The sequence below is a fragment of the Dipodomys merriami genome, unplaced genomic scaffold, assembly GCF_024711535.1.
Source record: "Dipodomys merriami isolate MVZ:Mamm:240054 unplaced genomic scaffold, mDipMer1.0.p SCAF_28, whole genome shotgun sequence".
NCBI lineage: Eukaryota > Metazoa > Chordata > Mammalia > Rodentia > Heteromyidae > Dipodomys > Dipodomys merriami.
In genome coordinates, this window is record NW_027204270.1 from 18,978,409 (window position 1) to 18,999,007 (window position 20,599).

A 20,599-nucleotide genomic window follows, 5' to 3' on the forward strand; every position below is an offset into this window, starting at 1 on the left:
CTGTATCACTTGAGCCACAGTGCCACTTCCGGTTTTCTGGTGGTTAATTGGAGATAAGATTCTCACAGACTTTCCTGCCCAGGCTGGCTTTGAACCATGATTCTCAGATCTCAGCCTCCTGAGTAGCTAGGATTATAGGCCTGAGCCACCATCACGTGGCTTAAGTAGATGTCTTATTACATACACTGTTTCATTATATTTGTCACAAAACTTGGAAGTAAAAATGTTGGTTATCTTGATGAATTGCCCTATGATATAACTTAAAGGGGACCAGAGTTATAATGTGAATTAATTTGAGCAAGTTACCTAACCTCAGTAAAATGAAGGATTGTATCTTCCAGTTTTGAATCTATGATTCTGATTTGAAAATATAATTCTGAAATTTTGGAATTCTATGACTGAATAAAAATGAAATGAAATTAGACTTCCTCAAAAAAATTTATAAAGTAGTGAAAAGACAGTTCAGATAATTTTATCTACAAGCTACATGTCTAGGCTAAGGCATTTGTTCCTTTTGTCTTTAGGTGTAGCGCACCAGTGTTACCATGGCTTCATGAAGGCTGTCCAGGAGGGGAACATTCAGTGGGAGAGCCGAACCTACCCTTATCCTGGGACCCCCATCACTCAGCGGTTCTCACACAGTAAGTATTTGCCGTGAGAAAAAATCCCTGTTATGCCCAGGTTTCTAGAAATGATTTGGATTAATTAATCTTGTCCTGCTTTTTAATGCAGAGAATATAAAATGGGAATTTATATTAAGTTTATAATCAGAATTATGAAAAAGTAAGCCTAAGCCTCTTGTAAGGGCTTGGATGTAGATCACTGGAAGAACTCTGGCCTAGGTGGGACCCTGCATTCAAGATCAGAAATGACAAAAATAAATAGCTGATGCTTTGTGAATAATTTTTTTTTTGGTCGGTCGTGGGGCTTGAACTCTGGGCTTGGGTGCTGTCCCTGCACTCTTCAGCTCAAAGAGAGTGCTCTACCACTTGAGCCACAGTGCCACTTCCAGTTTTCTAGTGGTTTATTGGAGATAAGAGTCTCACAGACTTTCCTGCCCAGGTTGGCTTTGAACCGTGATCTTCAGATCTCAGCCTTCTGAGTAGCTAGGATTTTAGGCATGAGCCACCAGTGCCCAGCTTTGTGAATAATTTGATGTTTGGCTTTCTTTATATTCCAGAGAGTTCAAGGTGTTCTGCTTAGAATTTTAAACATGTAACATCATATGAGGGGAAACAGGAATTGCCATGGCTTGGTACTAAATCTTTTTGTTGTTGTTGTTGTTGTCAGTTGTGGGGCTTGAACTCTGGGCCTGGACACTGTCCCTGGGCTCTTCAACCTCAAGGCTAGCACTCTACCACTTGAGCCACAGTGCCACTTCCAGTTTTCTGGTGGTTAATTGGAGATAAGAATCTCAGAACTTTCAAGTGAGGGCTGGCTTCGAACCGTGATCCTCAGATCTCAGCCTCCTGAGTAGCTAGGATTACAGGCATGAGCCACTGGTGCCCAGTGGTGCACACTGGTGCCACTAAATCTTAAGATCACTATTTTAACATAGTATTTTTTTTTTTTTTTTTTTTTGTTGGCCGTGGGCTTGAACTCTGGGCCTGGGCACTGTCCCTCAGCTCTTCAGCTCAAGGCAAGCGCTCTACCACTTGAGCTACAGCGCCACTTCCGGTTTTCTGGTAGTTTATTTGAGATAGGAGTCTCATGGTCTCTCCTGCCCGGGCTGGCTTTGAACCGCGATCCTCAGATCTCAGCCTCCTGAGTAGCTAGGATTACAGGCGTGAGCCACCAGCACCCGGCTAACATAGTATTTTATACTTCATGAACACAGAATTTGACTGGAGTTACAAAAAGTTTGAATGTGAAGGGTACTGATTATAAAACAAGTTTTCATAATAAAATTATAAAGAAAACATTCTAAACGGGGCTCGGGTGGTATTGTAATCCTTGCTACTCAGGAGTCTGATATCTAAGGATCCCAATTCCAATCCAGTCCTGGGAAGGAAATCTGAGACTCTTACTTACTTTTTTTTTTTTTTTTTTTTTTGGTCGGTCGTGGGACTTGAACTCTGGGCCTGGGCGCTGTCCCTCAGCTCTTCAGCTCAAGGCAAGCGCTCTACCACTTGAGCTACAGCGCCACTTCCGGTTTTCTGGTGGTTTATTGGAGATAGGAGTCTCATGGTCTCTCCTGCCCGGGCTGGCTTTGAACCACGATCCTCAGATCTCAGCCTCCTGAGTAGCTAGGATTACAGACGTGAGCTACCAGCGCCCGGCTAGGAAATCTGAGACTCTTATCTCCAATAAAACTACTCAGAAAAAACCAGAAGGAGCACTGCGGTTCAAGTGGTAGAGTTCTAGCCTTGAGCACAGAGAGTCAAGGTCAGTGCACAGGCCTGGAGTTCAAGCCCTAGGACCAGCAGGAAAAAAAAGAACGAAAGAAAAGAAAATGTTTTAATAAGTTTACATAATTCAAATCTTTTAATCTACAATTAACTTATTTATTTTGGGCAGTACTGTGGTTTGAACTCAGACCTTACATTTCCTAAGCAGGCATTCTATCTCTTGAGCCATACCCCTAGCTCTTTAAGTCTTTATTTTCTAGACACTGTCCTAGTCCACTAGTGATTCATTTCCTTCCATCAAAAGTGAGAAGTGGGCTGTGTGCTGGTAGCTTACACCTGTAATCCTAGCTACTCAGGAGGCTGAGATCTGAGGATCACAATTCAAAGCCAGCCTGGGCATGAAAGTCCTGAGACTCTTATCTCCAATTAACCACCTGAAAACTGGAAGTGGAGCTGTGACTCAAGTGGTAGATTGCTAGCCTTGAGCTGAAGAGCTAAGGGATAGCACCAAGGCACAGATTCAAGACCCACGACTAACCAAAAAAAAAAAAAGAGAAGTGTATGGTGTATCTTGAACAGGTGTGATGTTAGTGGTTGCTCATAAAGAAAGCTTAGTACTTTACTTATCTCAGAGTTTTTGAGGGTCAGATATTTGGGAGTGGCTTATCAGGGAATTCTGGCTCAGAGTGTTTTGTGAGGCTACCATCAATCTTTTGGCCATGGTCATAGTAACCTGAAGGCTTAACTAGGGACAGGGAACTGCTTCCAAGTTTTTTGAAGTAGCTATTGTCAGGAGGTCACAATTATTTACTACATAGACTTCTCCATAGAGTTGCTCAAATGTGACAGCTAAAGGTTCCCACAGAACAAATGATCTGAAAGAGACAGACACCTATATGGTATCTTTTGCAGTGTAATCTCAGAAGCAAGTACATCTCTTTTCTGTTCTCTTAGTCACACTGGCTTGAACAGGGATATAAATAACAAGATGAGAATCATAAAGGATCATCTTAGCAGTTAATTACCCTATATATTTTACTCTTCTATATTCAGATGTTCAATAAATATAACTCATTGTTTTTGAATTGGATCTAAATAGGTTGAAGAAACAGGCCAAGATATTGCCGTGTTTTTTAGTTCTCTCAAAGAGCTATTTTTACTTGTGCTGTTGTAGAGTGCCTAGAGCAGTGAATCTCCAAGTGTGATTCCTGGACCTCTGGGGACAAGGGCACTCATGAAACGTCATTGAGGGACTCTGCTTGTTCTAAACTGTGAGTGCTTGGCAGTGAAGAACACTGATTACAAGAACAGTAAATGTCAACAACAGTAGTGCACAGCAAAGAAGTGTGCAGTACAGGCTTTTCTAGATAGAAGAAGCCTGGGACAGAAAAGCAGGCAAAGGGGCTGGTAATGTGGCTTAGTGGTAGAGAGCTTGCCTAGCATGCATGAAGCCCTGGGTTACATTGCCTATACTATATATACAGGAAAGTCTAGAAGTGAGGCTGTGGCTCAAGTGGTACAGTGCTAGTCTTGAGCAAAAAAAGCTCAGGAACAGTGCCTAGGCCCTGAGTTCATGCCCCAGGACTGACCAAAAAAAAAAAGGCAGGCAAAGCCAGGCACCAGTGGCTCACTCCTGCAATCCTAGCTATTCAAGAGGCTGAGATCTGAGAATGGAGGTTTGAAGCCAGCTACAGCAGGAAAGTCTATTGAGACTCTTATCTCCAATTAACCACTGAACAGTCCAAAGGTACAGCTATGGCTCAAGTGGTACCGTGATAGCCTTGAGGTAAAAAGCTCAGGGACAGTGGCAGGTCCCAAATTCAAGTCCTGGACTGGCACACACACACATACAAAGCAGGGCAGAGCCAGGTGTCAGTGGCTCACACCTGTAATCCTAGCTACTCAGGAAGCTGAGATCTCAGGATCATGGTTTGAAGCTAGCCTGTGCAGAAAAATTTCATGGGACTCTTTCCAATTAAAACTACTCAGAAGCCGGGCGCTGGTGGCTCACGCCTGTAATCCTAGCTACTCAGGAGGCTGAGATCTGAGGATCACGGTTCAAAGCCAGCCCGGGCAGGAGAGACCGTGAGACTCCTATCTCAAATAAACCACCAGAAAACCGGAAGTGGTGCTGTAGCTCAAGTGGTAGAGTGCTCACCTTGAGCTGAAGAGCTGAGGGACAGCGCCCAGGCCCAGAGTTCAAGCCCCACGACCGACAAAAAAAAAAAAAAAAAAAAAAACTACTCAGGAAGAGCTGGAAGTGGTGCTGTGTCTCAAATGGTAGAGTGCTAGCCTTGAGCACAAAGAGGCTTAGGGACAATGCTTAGGCCCTGAGTTCAAGTCCAGGACTGCCAAAAAAAAAAAAAAAGCTGGTGATGTGAAAAGGTAATTTCTCCTAATTTTGGGTGTATTTGTATTGCTAATCATGTGAGCCTTGATTGACATGGAATATCCTATTGAGTCCCCAGCATCATACTTGGGAAAGCTTTTTAGTATTTGTTCTTCTAATATGGTCAGGGAGTTCCACATATTGCCAGTCCTATTCCTGCAGGAGCCAACAGGCCTAGACTGGATAACCATTCCTGACTGTTCCTGAGTTACGTAATAAGACTTTATCAAATATGTTCTGGCTTGTAAAAGTGAAATGCAGGACAGCATATTCTTTTTAGTATGGGATAAATGCTTCAGGCCCTTTCCCTGGAGACAAGTGGGTAAACAAAAGAGTATTTAATATCTGCAAGTAAAAAAGTTGCAATGTAACATTTGCTCTAAGAGCCTATAGGGAATACTCCATGTACCATGAAAATGGAAATTATTCAAAGACATTGCATTTGAACTGCTTGTAGTGCAGTAGAAAATTATTTTGAAGCCAGGCACCAGTGGCTCACGCCTATAACCCTAGCTACTCAGGAGGCTGAGATCTGAGGATCATGGTTCAAAGCCAGCCTAGGCAGGAAAGGCTATGAGACTTTTTTTTTTTAATATATATATTTTTTTTTATTGTGAAAATACTGTACAGAGGGGTTACAATTACATGGGTAAGATGAGTACATTTCTTATCAAGCATTGTAGCCTCCTCCTTTGTTTCCCCTTCCCATCCCTTTGTATCCTCCCTCCCCCACCTCCCACCAAAGTTGTAAAGTTTGTTTTTCGACATAACGACTTGTACATCTCATTGTTGCAATGGTCTACCTGTATCCCTGTTTTAACCATTTGTTTTTTCCCTTCCCTTCCACATATACCAACATCATACAGGCTTTGAGACTTTTTTTTTTTAGGTCCGGTTGTGGGGCCTGAACTCGGCCTGGGCGCTGTCCCTCAGCTCTTCAGCTCAAGGCTAGCGCTCTACCACTTGAGCCACAGCACCACTTCTGGCTTTTTTCTTTTTGCTTATGTGGTGCTGAGGAATCGAACCTAGGGCCTCAGGCATGCAAGGCAAGCGCTCTACCACTGAGCCACCTTCCTAGCCCAGGCTTTGAGACTCTTATCTCTAATAAACCACTAGAAAACCAGAAGTGGCGCTGTGGCTCACGCTGTAGAGCTCTTGCCTTGAGCTGAAGAGTGCAGGGACAGTGCCCAAGCCCAGAGTTCAAGCCCCACAACTGACAAAAATTATTTTGAAGCCGGTGCTAGTAGCTCACACCTGTAATCCTAGCCAGTCTAGGCAAGAAAGTCCTGGAGGCTGATTGCCATTACTCAAAACAAAACAAAACAAAAACAAAACCTGAAAGTAGAGCTGTGGTTCAAGCGATAAAAGTGCAAGCCTTGAGCAAAAAAGAGCTCAAGGACAGCATGCAGGCCCTGAGTTCAAGCCTTAGGATTGGCACAAAAAGAATAAAAGGAAAAATAGAGAAATATTTTGAACTATGAAGAATTATCTTGATGTGATGTAATTAATCATGAATATTGACTTGTCTTTGAATAGGGATTGTTAAATAGTAATTTGAGATATATACCTTGTAATAATTCATGGAACAATTAAACCCTACTTCAATTGGAATCTCTAGTCCTAATATTTCGTACATAGGGTTGGTATTTGTACTGTAATGTGTGCTGGTACTAGAGCTTGAACTCAGAGCTCTCACTTGGCTTTTTTGTTTATGATTGGAAATACCACTCCTCCAATTCTAACTTTTTTTAGGTAACTGGAGCTGAGAGTCTCAATGAATTTCATATTTGTGCTAGCTTCAAACTTCCATCATCAAATCTTAGCATGCTGAGTAGCTGGGATTATATGTGCTTATACTGAGATGTGAACTCAAGGCCTTTTACTATTGCTTAGCTTTTTTCCTCAAGGCTGGCAACCCTACCCCTTGAGCCATACCTCCATTTCTGTCTTTTTGCTGGTTAATAAGAATCTCAGGGATTTTTCTGCTTGGGCTGGCTTTGAACCTTGATTCTCAGATCTCAGTCTCCTGAAATTTATTTTATTTTATTTTTGTTTAGTTGTACTATGGTTTGAACTGAGAGCCTGGTGCTTGCTAGGCAAGAGCTCTACCACTTGAGCCATACCTCCAGCCCCCAGCCATAACTTGTTGTTATTGTTTTTACTGATTTGCTGCAGATTAAACCCAGTCTTGCAATGTTCTGGGCAAGTGTTCTACCATTGAGCTATATCCGTAAGACTTTGTGTTTTTTTGTTTGTTTTCCTAGTCCTGGGACTTGAACTCAGTGCCTGGGCACTGTTCCTGAGACCACAGCAAATTCTTCCACACCTGGCCTGTGAGCCATAACTTTTACATAGCATATTGTAGTAGTCTAGATGTTCTCAAAGAAAACCACTTACATGGGTGGAGAACTTGAATAGAAGGAAAATTGAGAGGAAGGAAAAATGACTAATTGAAAACTGTTAAAATTATTATTTTTTTTCTAAAAGGCCCATTTGAACTTGAGTGTTTACACTAAGTTCAGCATCTAAGTGTCTTAAATAAAAATAAACAATAAGCATTGTTAGGCAGGATGCTTAAGATACTTGAGTATGTTACTGATAATTTTCTCATTCTATTATATTTGAGTTCTAAACATAGTTGGCTAAATTGACTTCCATTTTCCAGCTTTGTTGGTGTGTGATAGTTGGTCATTGAAAATACAGCTGTAGCTGAGCATTGGTGGCTCATTTCTATAATCCTAGCTACTCAGGAGTCTGAGATCTGAAGAGTGGTGTTCAAATTCAGTTTGGGCAGGAAAATCTGTGAGACTTTTATCTCCAGTTAGCCACTGTTAAAAAATGGAAGTAGGTTGGGAATGTGGCTTAGTGGTAGAGTGCTTGCCTAGCATGCATGAAGACCTGGGTTTGATTCCTCAGTACCACATAAACAAAGCCAGAAGTGGTGCTGTGGCTCAAGTGGTAGAGTGCTAGCCTTGAGCAAAAGCTCAGGAACAATGCCCAGGCCCTGAGTTCAAACCCCAAAACTGGCAAAAAAAAAAAAAAAAAAAAAAAGAAGAAGAAGAAGAAGAAGAAGAAGTTGAGTTGTGGTTCGAAGTGGTAGAGTCCTAGCCTTGAGCAAAACAACCTCAGGGGTTCCTTAGTTCAAGCCTTATGGTAGATGTCTCCCCCCAAAGTGAGAGAGGGGAAGGAGGGAGAGAGGGGGGAGGGAGAATACAGTTGTATATGAAACGTGCTGGCTTTATGTACTTTACAGTCCTTACTTTCCTCTTCCAGAAACCTTCATTTGCTTAAAGTAAAGCAGGAAAATGTGGATTGCCCTATTTTAGTATAGGATTAAAATACATGTGGTAAGGGCCTCCTGGGGCCCAGCTGCTGACTTGGTTTTCAATCCAAATAGAGAAGAAGAATGTTTGCTATCTTTTTGAGAAATAAAGGCTCTGTGTTCCTTTGCTACTGCTAAGAGTTTCTCAATGAGGCACAGGGGGACAAAATTAGCCTTTGACTCTATAGTTACGATATTCATCCGTCTTATCAATCATCATTGTATAGAGCACCATTCAAGGTTTTGGAAGCTATAGAACATTGTAATTTTCTGTTCTGAAGCTCTGGATTGTCACATAATAACACTATTATTATCATCATAATTATTATTACTCAGGAGGCCAAGGTCAGAGGAGGATCATGGTTCAAAGCCTTGCAGAATTCTAACTAACTAGCAAAATGCTAGACTTGAGGTATAGCTCAAAGTTAGAATATCAGCTGAGCAAGCAAAGCAGAGCTCTAGCCCCTGAGTTCAAGCCCTGGATTATGAAAAGAAAATATAATTTTGCCTAGTTACAGTTGGTTCAGTTCAGAATTGCCGCATTTGTTGGGGTTACTAGTTCTAGATAGGTCTGAAAGAACCAAAGTATCTAGAGTTGAACTCCTTTAATGGAGGTCAAAATGTGGCTCTACTAATTACCCTTTTGTTATAATGATGCTCTAACCTTGATCTTTAGGTTATTTTCAGTTCATAGCAAATCTGAAATGTGAGTAGTGGAACTTTTATTATTTTGCTACATTTTTTTCCCCCCACTATAGGGGTTTGATCTCTAAGCCTTGTGCTTGGTGGGTGGTGCCCTATCACCTGAGCCACATTAACAGCCCTCCTTTTTGCTGGTTAATTGGAGATGGAGACTTGTGGACTTTTCTGTCCAAGCTGGCTTCAACCTTAGTGCCTCCAGATATCAGTCTCCTGAGCTGGATTATAGGTGTGAGGTCTGTGTGTGTGTCAGTACTAGGACAGGAACTTGAGACCTCTCAGCTTTTTTGCTCAGGGTTTGTGTTCTACCACTTGAGCCATGTCTCCAGTTCTGGCTAGGACTTTACCACTTGAGCCACGGCCCCACTTCCAACTTTTTCTATTTATGTGGTACTGAGGAATTGAACCCAGGGCTTCATGCATGCTAGGCAAGCACTCTACCACTAAGCCTCATTCCTAGCCCCAGGACTCTGCTTTTTTTTTTTTTTTTTTGGGTCCAGTCGTGGGGCCTGAACTCTGGGCCTGGGCGCTGTCCCTCAGCTCTTCAGCTCAAGGCTAGCGCTCTACCACTTGAGCCACAGCGCCATTTCCGGCTTTTTGCTTATATGGTGCTGAGGAATCGAACCCAGGGCCTCATGCATGCAAGGCAAGCACTCTACCACTGAGCCACCTTCCCAGCCCCAGGACTCTGCTTCTTAATGGAAGTGGGATATGGACTTAAGAACTCATTTGAAATAGGCTTAAGGCTATGTTTAAAAGCAACAGTAGTATAAGCCTACTTCAACTTTTATATATGTTAAATATGTTACAGCAGGTATAAGCCTGATGGTTATTACATATATTTCATTTTTTCATATCTGTATTTTCTCTGAAAAGCCTGCAGCCCCAGTGTTGCTGTGTCAGCAGTCAGATAATTTGAATTTACTGCCACTGACTGAGACTATTGGATTTAACTGAGGAAATATTGCTTTAACTGACATGGACTTCTAATGTGGAGATTCCTTCCTGGGCCTCCCCAGGGACCTGGGGAGAGAGTACTCCCTAAGTGAGAGTACTCCCAAAACTAGTATATATCTCAAAAGTAATTTTATCAGTAGCACTGGATGAGTCAAAAGTAGTAGTATTTCCCTTTTCCTGAACTTGAATAAGTGGTGTCATAGTTCAGAAGGTATCTTAAAAATAGTCAGGTGTGAAATTGAACTGAACCCACAAATAGCTGGGTGATCACTGAGGCCCTCAGTTGCTTTTTCCTTTCTCCTTCTGTATGAAAGTCCCAACTGTTAGTTCAGTGAAAATGGCGAGCACTTTCTCCTCTGGGCATGCATGATGAAGGGGAGTGAAAGGAAGACCTTGTTGGGGCCTTTTCCTGAAATCTAAGATAGTAAATGCAAATCTGTAAGGAGGGTGGTCATCTTTTCCAACAGATGTGTTCCCAGTGGGCCTCCTAGTGAGCGGCAAGGTGGCAGAGCTCAGCATTCAGGCATGTCAGTTAGATTGTGGCTTCCATCTTTCTGGTTTAAGGGGAATGAATAGCTCATCTATTTGTGTCTCTTTCTCAGTGATGATATTTATAGTAATCTACTAAGAAAGCCTCATCTTCTTGAAACTTCCGTGCTGGGAATGTGGCTTAGTGGTAGAATGCTTGCTTAGCATGCCTGAAGCCCTGGATTTGATTGTTCAGTACCACATAAACAAAAAAGCCAGAAATGGCACTGTGGCTCAAGTGGTAAGAGCACTAGCTTTGAGCAACAAAGCTCAGGAACAGTGCCCAGGCCCTGATTCAAGACCCAGGACTGTCAAAAAAAAAAAAAAGTTTCTCATTGTGTTGATTGTCTAGTCAGTACCAGCCAGCACACCTTGGTAGTTGTGGATATACCTTAATGCTTAATACCTTCATGCTTAACACCTTCCATGCTTTTTCTTTCAGTTGCTTTGGAACAGTTCAGGACCATACTAATAAGTTCTCCTGGTTGTACTTCAAATTGTTTTCATAGTTTCATGTCATCATTTGAGTGTTGATTAGAACTTCAGGTTTCATTTAAAAATACAAAAACATGAGAATTAGGAGAATGGGAGACTACAGGATAGCTGCTAGCATAATCTGTCTTGCTTTACAGGGTAATGATACAGATTTAGATTAATCGTGCAGCTGTGTTGAAATTTCCTTCATTGAACACCCTTTGATCTGATTCTTGTGTACTCTTACTAGACTTATTGTGTTGCTTAATGACATTATCCGTTTACTTAGTGTGCTCAGAAATAAAAATTTTGTAGCTTTTCCAAAGGTTAATGTAGTATCAATCTATCTGAAGACAAGAGGCTGGTTATAAAATTTGTTTAGTACCCGACAAGTACAATGTGTAGAACAGCCAGGTGCTCGTGGCTCATGTCTGTAATCCTAGATACTTAGAAAGTTGCGATCTGAAGATTGCTGTTCAAAGCCAGCCCATGCAGAAACATCCATGAGACTCTTTAATTAATCACAGAAAAAGCTGCAAGAGGAGCTGTGGCTCCTTGAGCAAAAGAAGCTCAAGGACAGCACCAGAATACCTCATGACTGGCACACACACAAAAATGTGTAGAATATTATAGTTTTGAGAAATACGGACTGTGATTAAAGTATTGGGGAATCTCAGAATTGAAACTCAGTTATGTATTCACTGTTTTTCCCCCTTAGGTGCATGCTATTACGATGCAAATCAGTCTATGTATGTGTTTGGAGGTTGCACCCAGAGCAGCTGCAATGCTGCCTTTAATGACCTCTGGAGACTAGACCTAAATAGCAAAGAGTGGATTCGACCTTTGGCTTCAGGTAAGAGGAGAAATACTCATCTTTTCCTTCTTAGCAGGTAGCTCACATGACATGGAAACTACTTTGTTCATTTTTGGCGTTGATTTCAAGTGTTGGTTACTGGAGCCCCAGGTCTTTTCAAATCTTCTTTGTAAATGCTTTAAAAAAGTATGCTTGTGTAAGTCTTTTGCATTAAAAAATACATATATATGTGTGTGTGTGTGTATATATATATATGTATACACTTACACATATACATACACAAACACACACACTTTACTATTAGTATTGGTGTCATGCCCAAACCACTATGTTACTATGTGAATTCGTCTGTATGGTTTTCTCAAGTTCTAATGCAGGTGTGACGTGCTGTTTGGAATGAAGTTTAGGTAACAGTAGAACACAGAGTCGTGAGAACTGTAGTCAACTGACAGTTGCTATTGTCCCAGGCTAAGGTCGCTGAATATCTTTTGTTCTTGCCAGCTCAGATATCTGGGGAGTGTATAAGACATGCCTCTGCTAGTCACTCCTAACAACTCAGAAGTGTGGGAAGATTCCATAGGAGTTACACTTCTGCTCTGTCCCACTGTGTCAGAGTTCTGGCTGAAGAAAACTAGATTCTCTTTTTCTTTATGTTAACCTTTTAGAAGTAGGTTTTAAATTAAAGCACAGGGTTTTACTTTCTTCCTCAAGACAGGACAGTTTGAAATAACAGCTGTAAGAGTGGAGGGGCTAGTGCAAAGAAGAAATTGAGTCCTCTTAAGTTTTTATGTGTTGTGTTCTTGCTTGCAAGCTTTCCCCAAACATTCTGCTTTTGGCTTTGAAACTCAGTTGTAAGACTAGGGAGAACTGGTTTTCCTTGGAAGCCATTTCTTGTTTGTTTAGGCCTTGATTCTGCTTTGATGACTAGGTGGGACTTGCCTTTTAGAAAAGTCTGAGCTAAGAAAAAAAGCCAGAAGTGGAGCTGTGATTCTACTGGTGAAGTACTAGCCTTGAGCAAAAAAGCTCAAGGACAGCACCCAGACCCTGAGTTCTAGCCCCAAGATCTGCACAAACCCCCTCAACCCCCCCCCCCGCCACCAAAAAGAAAGTAGGAAAAAATGTAAGAGAATGTATGTTTGTGTATGCTGGTATTTGAACAGGCTTGTGTGCTTTCTAGGCAAGCACTCTACATTTGGTCCACACCTCTAGACCTTTTTCAGGTAGAGGCTCATACTTTAGCTTGGGTTGGTTTTGGACTGTGGTTTTCCTACCTGTATTTCCCTTGTAGCTAGTATTACAGTCATGAATCACCATACTTGGCTTGTTTATTGAGACGAGAGTCTCACTGACTTTTGCCTGGGTGGCCTTGAACTATTATCATTCAGATTTCTATTCCAGCTGGGCACCGGTGGCTCATGCCAGTAATCCTAGCTACTCAGGAGGCTGAGATCTGAGGATCATGGTTCAAAGCCAGCCTGGGCAGGAAAGTCCATGATACTCTTATTTCCAATAAACCACTAGAAAACTGGAAGTGCCACTGTGGCTCAAATGGTAGAGCGCTCGCCTTGAGCTGAAGAGCGCAGGGACAGTGCCCAGGTGAGTTCAAGCCCCATGACTACAAAAAACAAAAACAGATTTCCACCCGAGTGGCTTGGATTATAGAGCCATAAAATTATGATCTTATAGATCATAATGCCTCAGTGTTTTATACTTTGGGTAGTCTCCCTTTTGGGCCCTTCATCTCTGTTGTGCCTAATGCATGTTGCTTCATATCTGGAGGCAAAAGTCATAAAATGTGAAAATTTTCTCAATGTGAGCATCTGTCTCAATGTTCTGTGGCACCTGTACTGCTTCCTTTCTGTCTTGTGCATGGTCATTGTACGTGGGGTTGCAAATGGAGCTGTGGCTTTGGGACTTTTCTAGCCTGCTGCGAACTACTTAAGTTATTTATTTATTTAGTCGGTTGTGGGGCTTGAATTCTAGGCCTGGGCATTGTCCCTCAGCTCTTTAGCTCAAGACAAGCTCTCTACCACTTGAGCCACAGCACCACTTCCAGTTCTCTGGTGGTTAATTGGATATAAGAATCTCAGGACTTTTCCTGCCCCAGCTGCCTTTAAACCACGATCCTCAAATCACAGCCTTCTGAGTAGTTAGGATTACAGGTGTGAGCAAACAGCACCTGGCTATTTTTTTATTTTTATTTTTGTGCAGGTCCTAGGGTTTGAACTTGGGGCCTCAGAACTGCTAGACAGACAGGCAAGCAGATATTGTAGCACTTGAGCCATGTCTCCTAATCTTTTAAGTCATTTTCTAGCAGATTTTCTCAAAAAGAATCTAGTTTATTGTCAAACCCTAATCCAGTTAGAGCCTAGTTGTAGAGGAGAGAAAACTGAACTTTCCCAAATGTCAGCTTTAAAAAAAACAATAAAGAATCCTGTGAGATTCTGCTTCAGGCAGAAATCCCGTGGGAAGTTTCCCTGGGGGATTGTTTCTGTATGCTGTCATGAGTCCTGACCAAAGTTGCTTCCTAACTAAAACACCAGTGAATTTCCGAACAAAACTCAGTTGTTTGTGGGTGTTGGTGTGCCTGAGTCACCTGCTCATTTTAGTGCTGGGAGCTAGGTGGGTTGGGTAGTAGCTGAGAGGAGGGTGCCACCTTCTCCTTTGAGACAGTCTTGTAGCAAGTGAGCATGTGCAAGTAATAACTCCATTTGGAGCAGCCTTGATTGTTCTGGTCACAAAATACTAGCACTGTTTTGTAACAGCCAAGTACTTTCACCCTGGGTAATTGGGCATGAGTGTTGCTCTTTTTTGTACAAACACTCTGGGCTTTAGAACTTTTCAGATTAGGTTAGTCTTCAAAAGTGTAGCTCTTGGGCTGAGAATGTGGCTTAGTGGTCAAGTGCTTGCCTAGCATGCATGAAGCCCTGGGTTCAATTCCTCAGTACCACATCAACAGAAAAAGCCAGAAATGGCACTGTGGCTCAAGTGGTAGAGTACTAGCCTTGAGCAAAAGAAGCTCAGGGACAGAGTGCCCAGGTCCTGAGATCAAGCCCCAGGACTGGCCAAAAAAAAAAAAGTAGCTGTTAGGCTAGGAATGTACTCACTGGTAGAGCCCCTGCCTACCACAAGCAGGGCCTTACGTTCAGTCTCCAGCATCTCAAGGAAGGAAACAAAAAAGCAGAGCTGTTGGGAGAGTAAGAGGCTGGAGCAGGCAATGGGGTTAGGAGTGGGGTCTTGGTAGAGAATGTTAGTTTAGTGGATGTCTTTTTTACTTGTGTATTTGGTTATATCATCAGGAGCCTAGAACATTTTAGTTTTGGTTGGTACTTTAGCTGAAGCTGGGCATAACAAAATATCATAGACTAGGTGACTTAAACGATAGAAATCTGGTGTGTATGTGTCCACACACGTGTGTGTGTGTGTGTGCACGTGCTCCAATCTTGGGACTTTAACTCAGGGCCTGAGTGCTGTCCCTGAGCTTTGTTTGCTCAAGGCTGGTAGGCTACCATTTGAGCCACAGTTCCACTTCCAGCTTTTTTTTTTTTTCCTGTCCGTCATGGGGCCTGAGCTCTGGGCCTGGGCGCTGTCCCTCAGCTCTTTAGCTCAAGGCTAGCACTCTACCACTTGAGCCATAGCACCACTTCTAGCTTTTATTTTTTGCTTATGTGGTGCTAAGGAATCGGACCCAGGGCCTAATGCGTGCAAGGCAAGCATTGTACCACTGAGCCACCTTCCCAGCCCCACTTCCAGCTTTTGGTGGTTAATTGAAGATAAGAGTTTCGCAAGGGCTGGGAAGGTGGCTCAGTGGTACAGTGCTTGCCTTGCATGCATGAGGCCCTGGGTTCGATTCCTCAGCACCACATAAGCAGAAAAAGCTGGAAGTGGTGCTTGGCTCCAGTGGTAGAGCACTAACCTTGAGCTGAAGAGCTGAGGGACAGCGCCCAGGCCCAGAGTTCAGGCCCCATGACTGGCAAAAAAAAAAAAGAAGTATTCCCTTTGGAAGTGAAGGGGTAATGGATAGTGGATAGCTACAGTTAGTATTTCTGAGACATTTCCAGAGATAAGAACTTCTTAGGGAGCTTATTGTAAAAGTAAAGAAATGGAAAAATAAGCAAGCAAACATTAAAGCTGCTTTTTTTCTTCTCAAAAAAATCGTTAATGGGCTGGGAAGGTGGCTCAGTGGTAGAGCGCTTGCCTTGCATGCCTGAGGCCCTGGGTTTGATTCCTCAGCACCACATAAGCAAAAAGAGAAAACCAGAAGTGGCGCTGTGGCTCAAGTGGTAGAGCACTTAAGCTGAAGAGCTGAGGGACAGTGCCCAGGCCCAGAGTTCAGGCCCCACGACTGGACCAAAAAAAAAAAAAAAAAAATCATTAAGTAGTTGTACAAAGGGACCAGAGCTACTTTAAACAGACTTTTTTCCCCTCCGAAGGCCTAACAGATAAGGACTGGAGGTAGTGAGTGGCATTAAATAATAGAGAGACCCTGGGCAACAAGGACAAATGGGAGGAGCTGAAAACAGACTTTTGTGGATACAGATTAATGAGCAAGAGTGTGGGTAGAGCACGTGTTACGGGGGGAATGAGGTCAAAGGGGAAAGGCAGATGAATGGTGAGAGGAAGCATGGGCTGGTGTAGTCGTAATCAATATACATATGTGAAAACTGAACCAGTAAATTGATGAGTGGAGTTAGGAGAAATTGGGAAAGAATGATGAAGGGAGTGATCTTGACCAAGATGCATTGTGCTGACAAGCTGACATGTTGAATTGAAACCCTTTGTACAAATACCTAAGGGTAATAAAGATAGCTGGGGCACTGCTGGCTTTCTTATGCCTATAATCCTATCTACTCATAGGGCTGAGATCTGAGAATCTGGGTTCAAAGCCAGCTCAGGCAGGAAAGTCTTTGAGACTCTTATTGTAAGGTCTACACAGACCTTACGCTTACCTCAATTAACTTCTAGGAAAAAAAAAAACAAAAAATGGAAGTGGTGCTGTGGTTCAAAGTATCAGAATCTAGACTTGAGTAAAAGCACTCAGGGACAATACCTGGACCCTGACTTTAAGCCCCACAGCCAGCAACAAAAACAAAAAAAATAACAAAAATAGTTTGAGATATATAAATGTAGGGTTTATATTTTAAAGAACACCTTTGCTGCTGTTTAGGAAATCAAGGAAGGCAACTAAGTAAAGCAGAGAGAACTCTCAAACTGAAAATAAGAAGTGAGAGACTGGCAAGTTAGATTAAGTCATATGAATGAGCAGAGATAAAAAGCAATAGATATATATGCTTGAGCTGCATTTTTAAACTAAAAGTTACCAAAACTTGTTGATGGATTGATACGGGATCAGAGATAAGACCAATCAGGACAGATGTATTTTAGGCTTGTGTGTGAGATAGAGGGTGATACCATGTGCTGAAGTGGAGAATAAACCAGAGAGAAGTTTGATTTTGATCCCCATGAAGCAGTTAAATAGTAATTTCACAGTTAACTAGTTGTTGTTAGAGTTTGGCATTAAAAGAAACCTTGAGGGCTGGGAAGGTGGCTCTGTTGTAGGGCGCTTGCCTTGCATGCCTGAGGCCCTCGGTTCGATTCCTTAGCACCACATAAGCAAAAAGAAAAAAGCCGGAAGTGGCGCTGTGGCTCAAGTGGTAGAGCGCTAGCCTTGAGCTGAAGAGCTGAGGGACAGCACCCAGGCCCAGAGTTCAGGCCCCACGACCAGACCTAAAAAAAAAAAAAACAAAATAACAAAAAAAAAAACCTTGACTACCTTGACATAGCATTGTCCTGCTTTCTGTGCGGTTAAACTGCCCTCACCCTATACTTGTTTCTGCAACAAATACTTAGATTGCTTACTTACAGTATTGTTCTTATGTTGGCCATATATGAGTTAGTGACAGACAAAAATACCAGCCTTAATGGAGATCACAATCAAATAAGGGAAAACAGAGATTAAAAATGACAAATGTAGTGTGGCCCTGAGTTCAAACTGCAGTACCAGATAGAGAAAAGAAAGATAAATAAGCTGGATGTGGTGTCAAATACCTATAATTCTGATACTCAAAAGGCTGAAGCAGGAGGCTAGCGGGTTCAAATTAGAAATTAGCATGGGCTAAATAGCAAGACCTTGTCTCAGAAAAACTAATCAAAATATGTAATATAGAATGTTAAATAGTAACAAAGGACAGCCACCATTTTGTCATATCATTGCTAAATGACTCCATGTTCTTGAACGTGTGTGTGTGTGTGTGTGTGTGCGCGCGTGCGTGCAACAGAGGGAAGCCAGGAGGAGGACGCAGAATAAATGGGAAACAGAACAACACACAACAAAGGGGCCCCATCAGCTGCACTGGACATAGAAGAAAAAGAACTAAGCAATCCAAAGGCAGTGATGAGAAGGGCGGAATGAGAGGGAAAGAGGGAACAGCTTACACTAAGCAAAGGAAAGAAATGTAAACATCACCTGATGTGGAAGAAATAATTGTATTGTCGAAGCTCATAGAATTCATAAACTTTGTAGACTATGATAAAGATAATTTGCCTTGTGAAGGTTAAAATGTGTTTGCGACTTTAAGTATCACTATTCCACAATGCTGTGAAATATGTGAAATTTATGTAATCACCTAATCTCAATTAAAAAGAACAAAGAAAAGAAAAGTGAGAGAAGGGATGGGTTAGGAGCGATGGGTGACAATGTTGTCAGACACCTTGTATTCATATACTGTTTTGTAGAATCGGAACTTCTTTGTACAACTACTTATAATAATAATAATAATAATGTTAAAAAAAGAAAAAAAATGTTAAATAGTGATAAATGCTGTGGAAAAGCTACAGCATGATTAGGGAGGTTATAATAGGGGAATCATAACTAAGGGACCATGGAGAAGGTGGGCAGAACAAAGACTTGACAAAGGATGAGGAGTGCACAGGCCCAGAGGTGGGAGTGTGCTTGTCATAGTGAAGAGATCCTGTGAGGAATTCAGTGTGTCTACAGCAAGTAAACAGATTATATGGGACAAAGAACTACCTTCAAGCCAGTACTGGTGGCTCACACCTGTAATCCTAGCTACTCAGGAAGCTGAGATCTGAGGATCTCAGTTCAAAGCCAGCCCGGGCAGGAAAGTATGTGAGACTCTTTTTTTTTTGTTGTTGTTGTTGTTTTTTGGGTCCAGTCATGGCGCCTGAACTCTGGGCCTGGGCGCTGTCCCTCAGCTCTTCAGCTCAAGGCTAGCGTTCTACCACTTGAGCCACAGCGCCACTTCCAGCTTTTTTCTTTTTTTGCTTATGTGGTGCTGAGGAATCAAACCCAGGGCCTCTGGCATGCAAGGCATGCGCTCTACCACTGAGCCACCTTCCCAGCTCCAGTATGTGAGACTCTTATGTCCAATTAACCACCAGAAAACTGAAAGTGGTGTTGTGGCTCAAGTGGTAGAGCGCTTCCCTTGAGCTGAAGAGTTCAGGGACAGCACCCAGGCCCAGAGTTCAAGCCCCACAACCTAAAAAAAAAAAAAAAAAAAACGAAAAACCACCTGCAGTATCATATTTTATTTATTTTTTATTTTTATTTTTTGCCGGTCATGGGGCCTGAACTCTGGGTCTGGGCGCTGCCCCTCAGCTCTTCAGCTCAAGGCTAGCTCTCTACCACTGGAGCCACAGCACCACTTCTGGCTTTTTCTGTTTATGTGGTGCTGAGGAATAGAACCCAGGGCCTCATGCTTGCAAGGCAAGCACTCTACCACTGAGCCACCTTCCCAGCCCCCTGCAGTATCATTTATGTGTAATCTTCTGGACATTGTGAGGACTTTGCTGTATTGTTTAAGTGAAATGACAAGACAGATTTCAGAGAAGAGCCTGTGTAGGAAGGTGGTGTAGAGGTGGAGGTGACAACTTGAACTAGGTGTCAATAGGAAGAGAAGAAAAAATTTGAGAGCCAAAGATATTTGCCCATGGTTAGGTATAGAATGAAAGGAGAGGAGTTAAAAATAACTCTTCTCGTGTTCATCTTTGTACCATTTTGTCTTGTCTGGGTTGGCACTGAACCATGATTCTCAGATCTCAGCCTCCCAAGTCTTTGAAAAGGTACACTTGTCATTAATGGAGATGGAAGGCCATGGGCAGGAAAGGTAAAAAATTCTGTTTGACACGTGAAGTTTGAGCTTGAGGCCCAGATTTCAAATCTCAGTACCACCGTAAAAGGGAAGAAACATGAGTAAGTTTAAAATGCCTAGGTGGGCAAGTAGGTACCTGGAATTCAGAGGAAACTTATAGGCCAGAGACACAATTTAGGGATCATTAAGCATCTCTAGATGGATTTAAATGACCAAGGGATTGAGTGAAGATAGAGAAGACATCTAAAGACTTAAGTCCAGGGGACTCCATTTGGAGTTCAGGAGACCAGAAAAGGTACATCTAAGGTAGAACAGAAACAGTGTGACATCTGGGATACATAGTACTTGGAAAGTGTTTCCAGTAGAAGAGGACATGATCAACTATGTCATTTGTAGCTAAGAGGTCATCACATGAGAGCTGAGAACTGCCTTAGATTTACTAAGATGAGCATAGTAGATGAGTGATAAAAACCTATTGGAGGGCTGGGAAGATAGCTCAGTGGTAGAGCGCTTGCCTTGCATGCCTGAGGCCCTGGGTTCGATTCCTCAGCACCACATAAGCAAAAAGAAAAAAGCCGGAAATGGCGCTGTGGCTCAAGTGGTAGAGCGCTAGCCTTGAGCTGAAGAGTTAAGGGACAGCGCCCAGGCCCATAGTTCAAGGCCTCACGACCGGACCCCAAAAAAAAAAAAAAAAAACCTATTGGAATAGTTTTAAGTTTTTTTTGTTTTTGTTTTTGCCAGTCCTGAGGCTTGAACTCAGGGCCTGTAGCTCTGTCCCTGAGCCTCTGTGTGCTCAAGGCTAGCGCTCTACCACTTCTGGCCTTTACTATTTATGTGGTACAGAGAAATTGAACCCAGGGCTTCACGAATGCTAGGCAAGCACTCTACCACTAAGCCACATTCCAGACCTGGAATAGTTTTTTTTTGTTTGTTTTGTTTTGTTTTTTTTAAATAGCT

At 42.5% G+C, this 20,599-nt stretch overlaps 1 protein-coding gene across 1 annotated transcript in view; it reads left to right on the top strand.

The window, feature by feature from the left end:
- The window catches only part of Fbxo42 (F-box protein 42), a 68,082-nt gene that overhangs the window by 21,750 nt on the left and 25,733 nt on the right, over positions 1-20,599 (top strand). The window contains exons 4-5 of the mRNA XM_070037853.1: positions 525-641; positions 11,436-11,570. Of these exons, the coding sequence (XP_069893954.1) occupies positions 525-641; positions 11,436-11,570 (252 nt within the window). The remainder of the gene's footprint in view (positions 1-524; positions 642-11,435; positions 11,571-20,599) is intronic.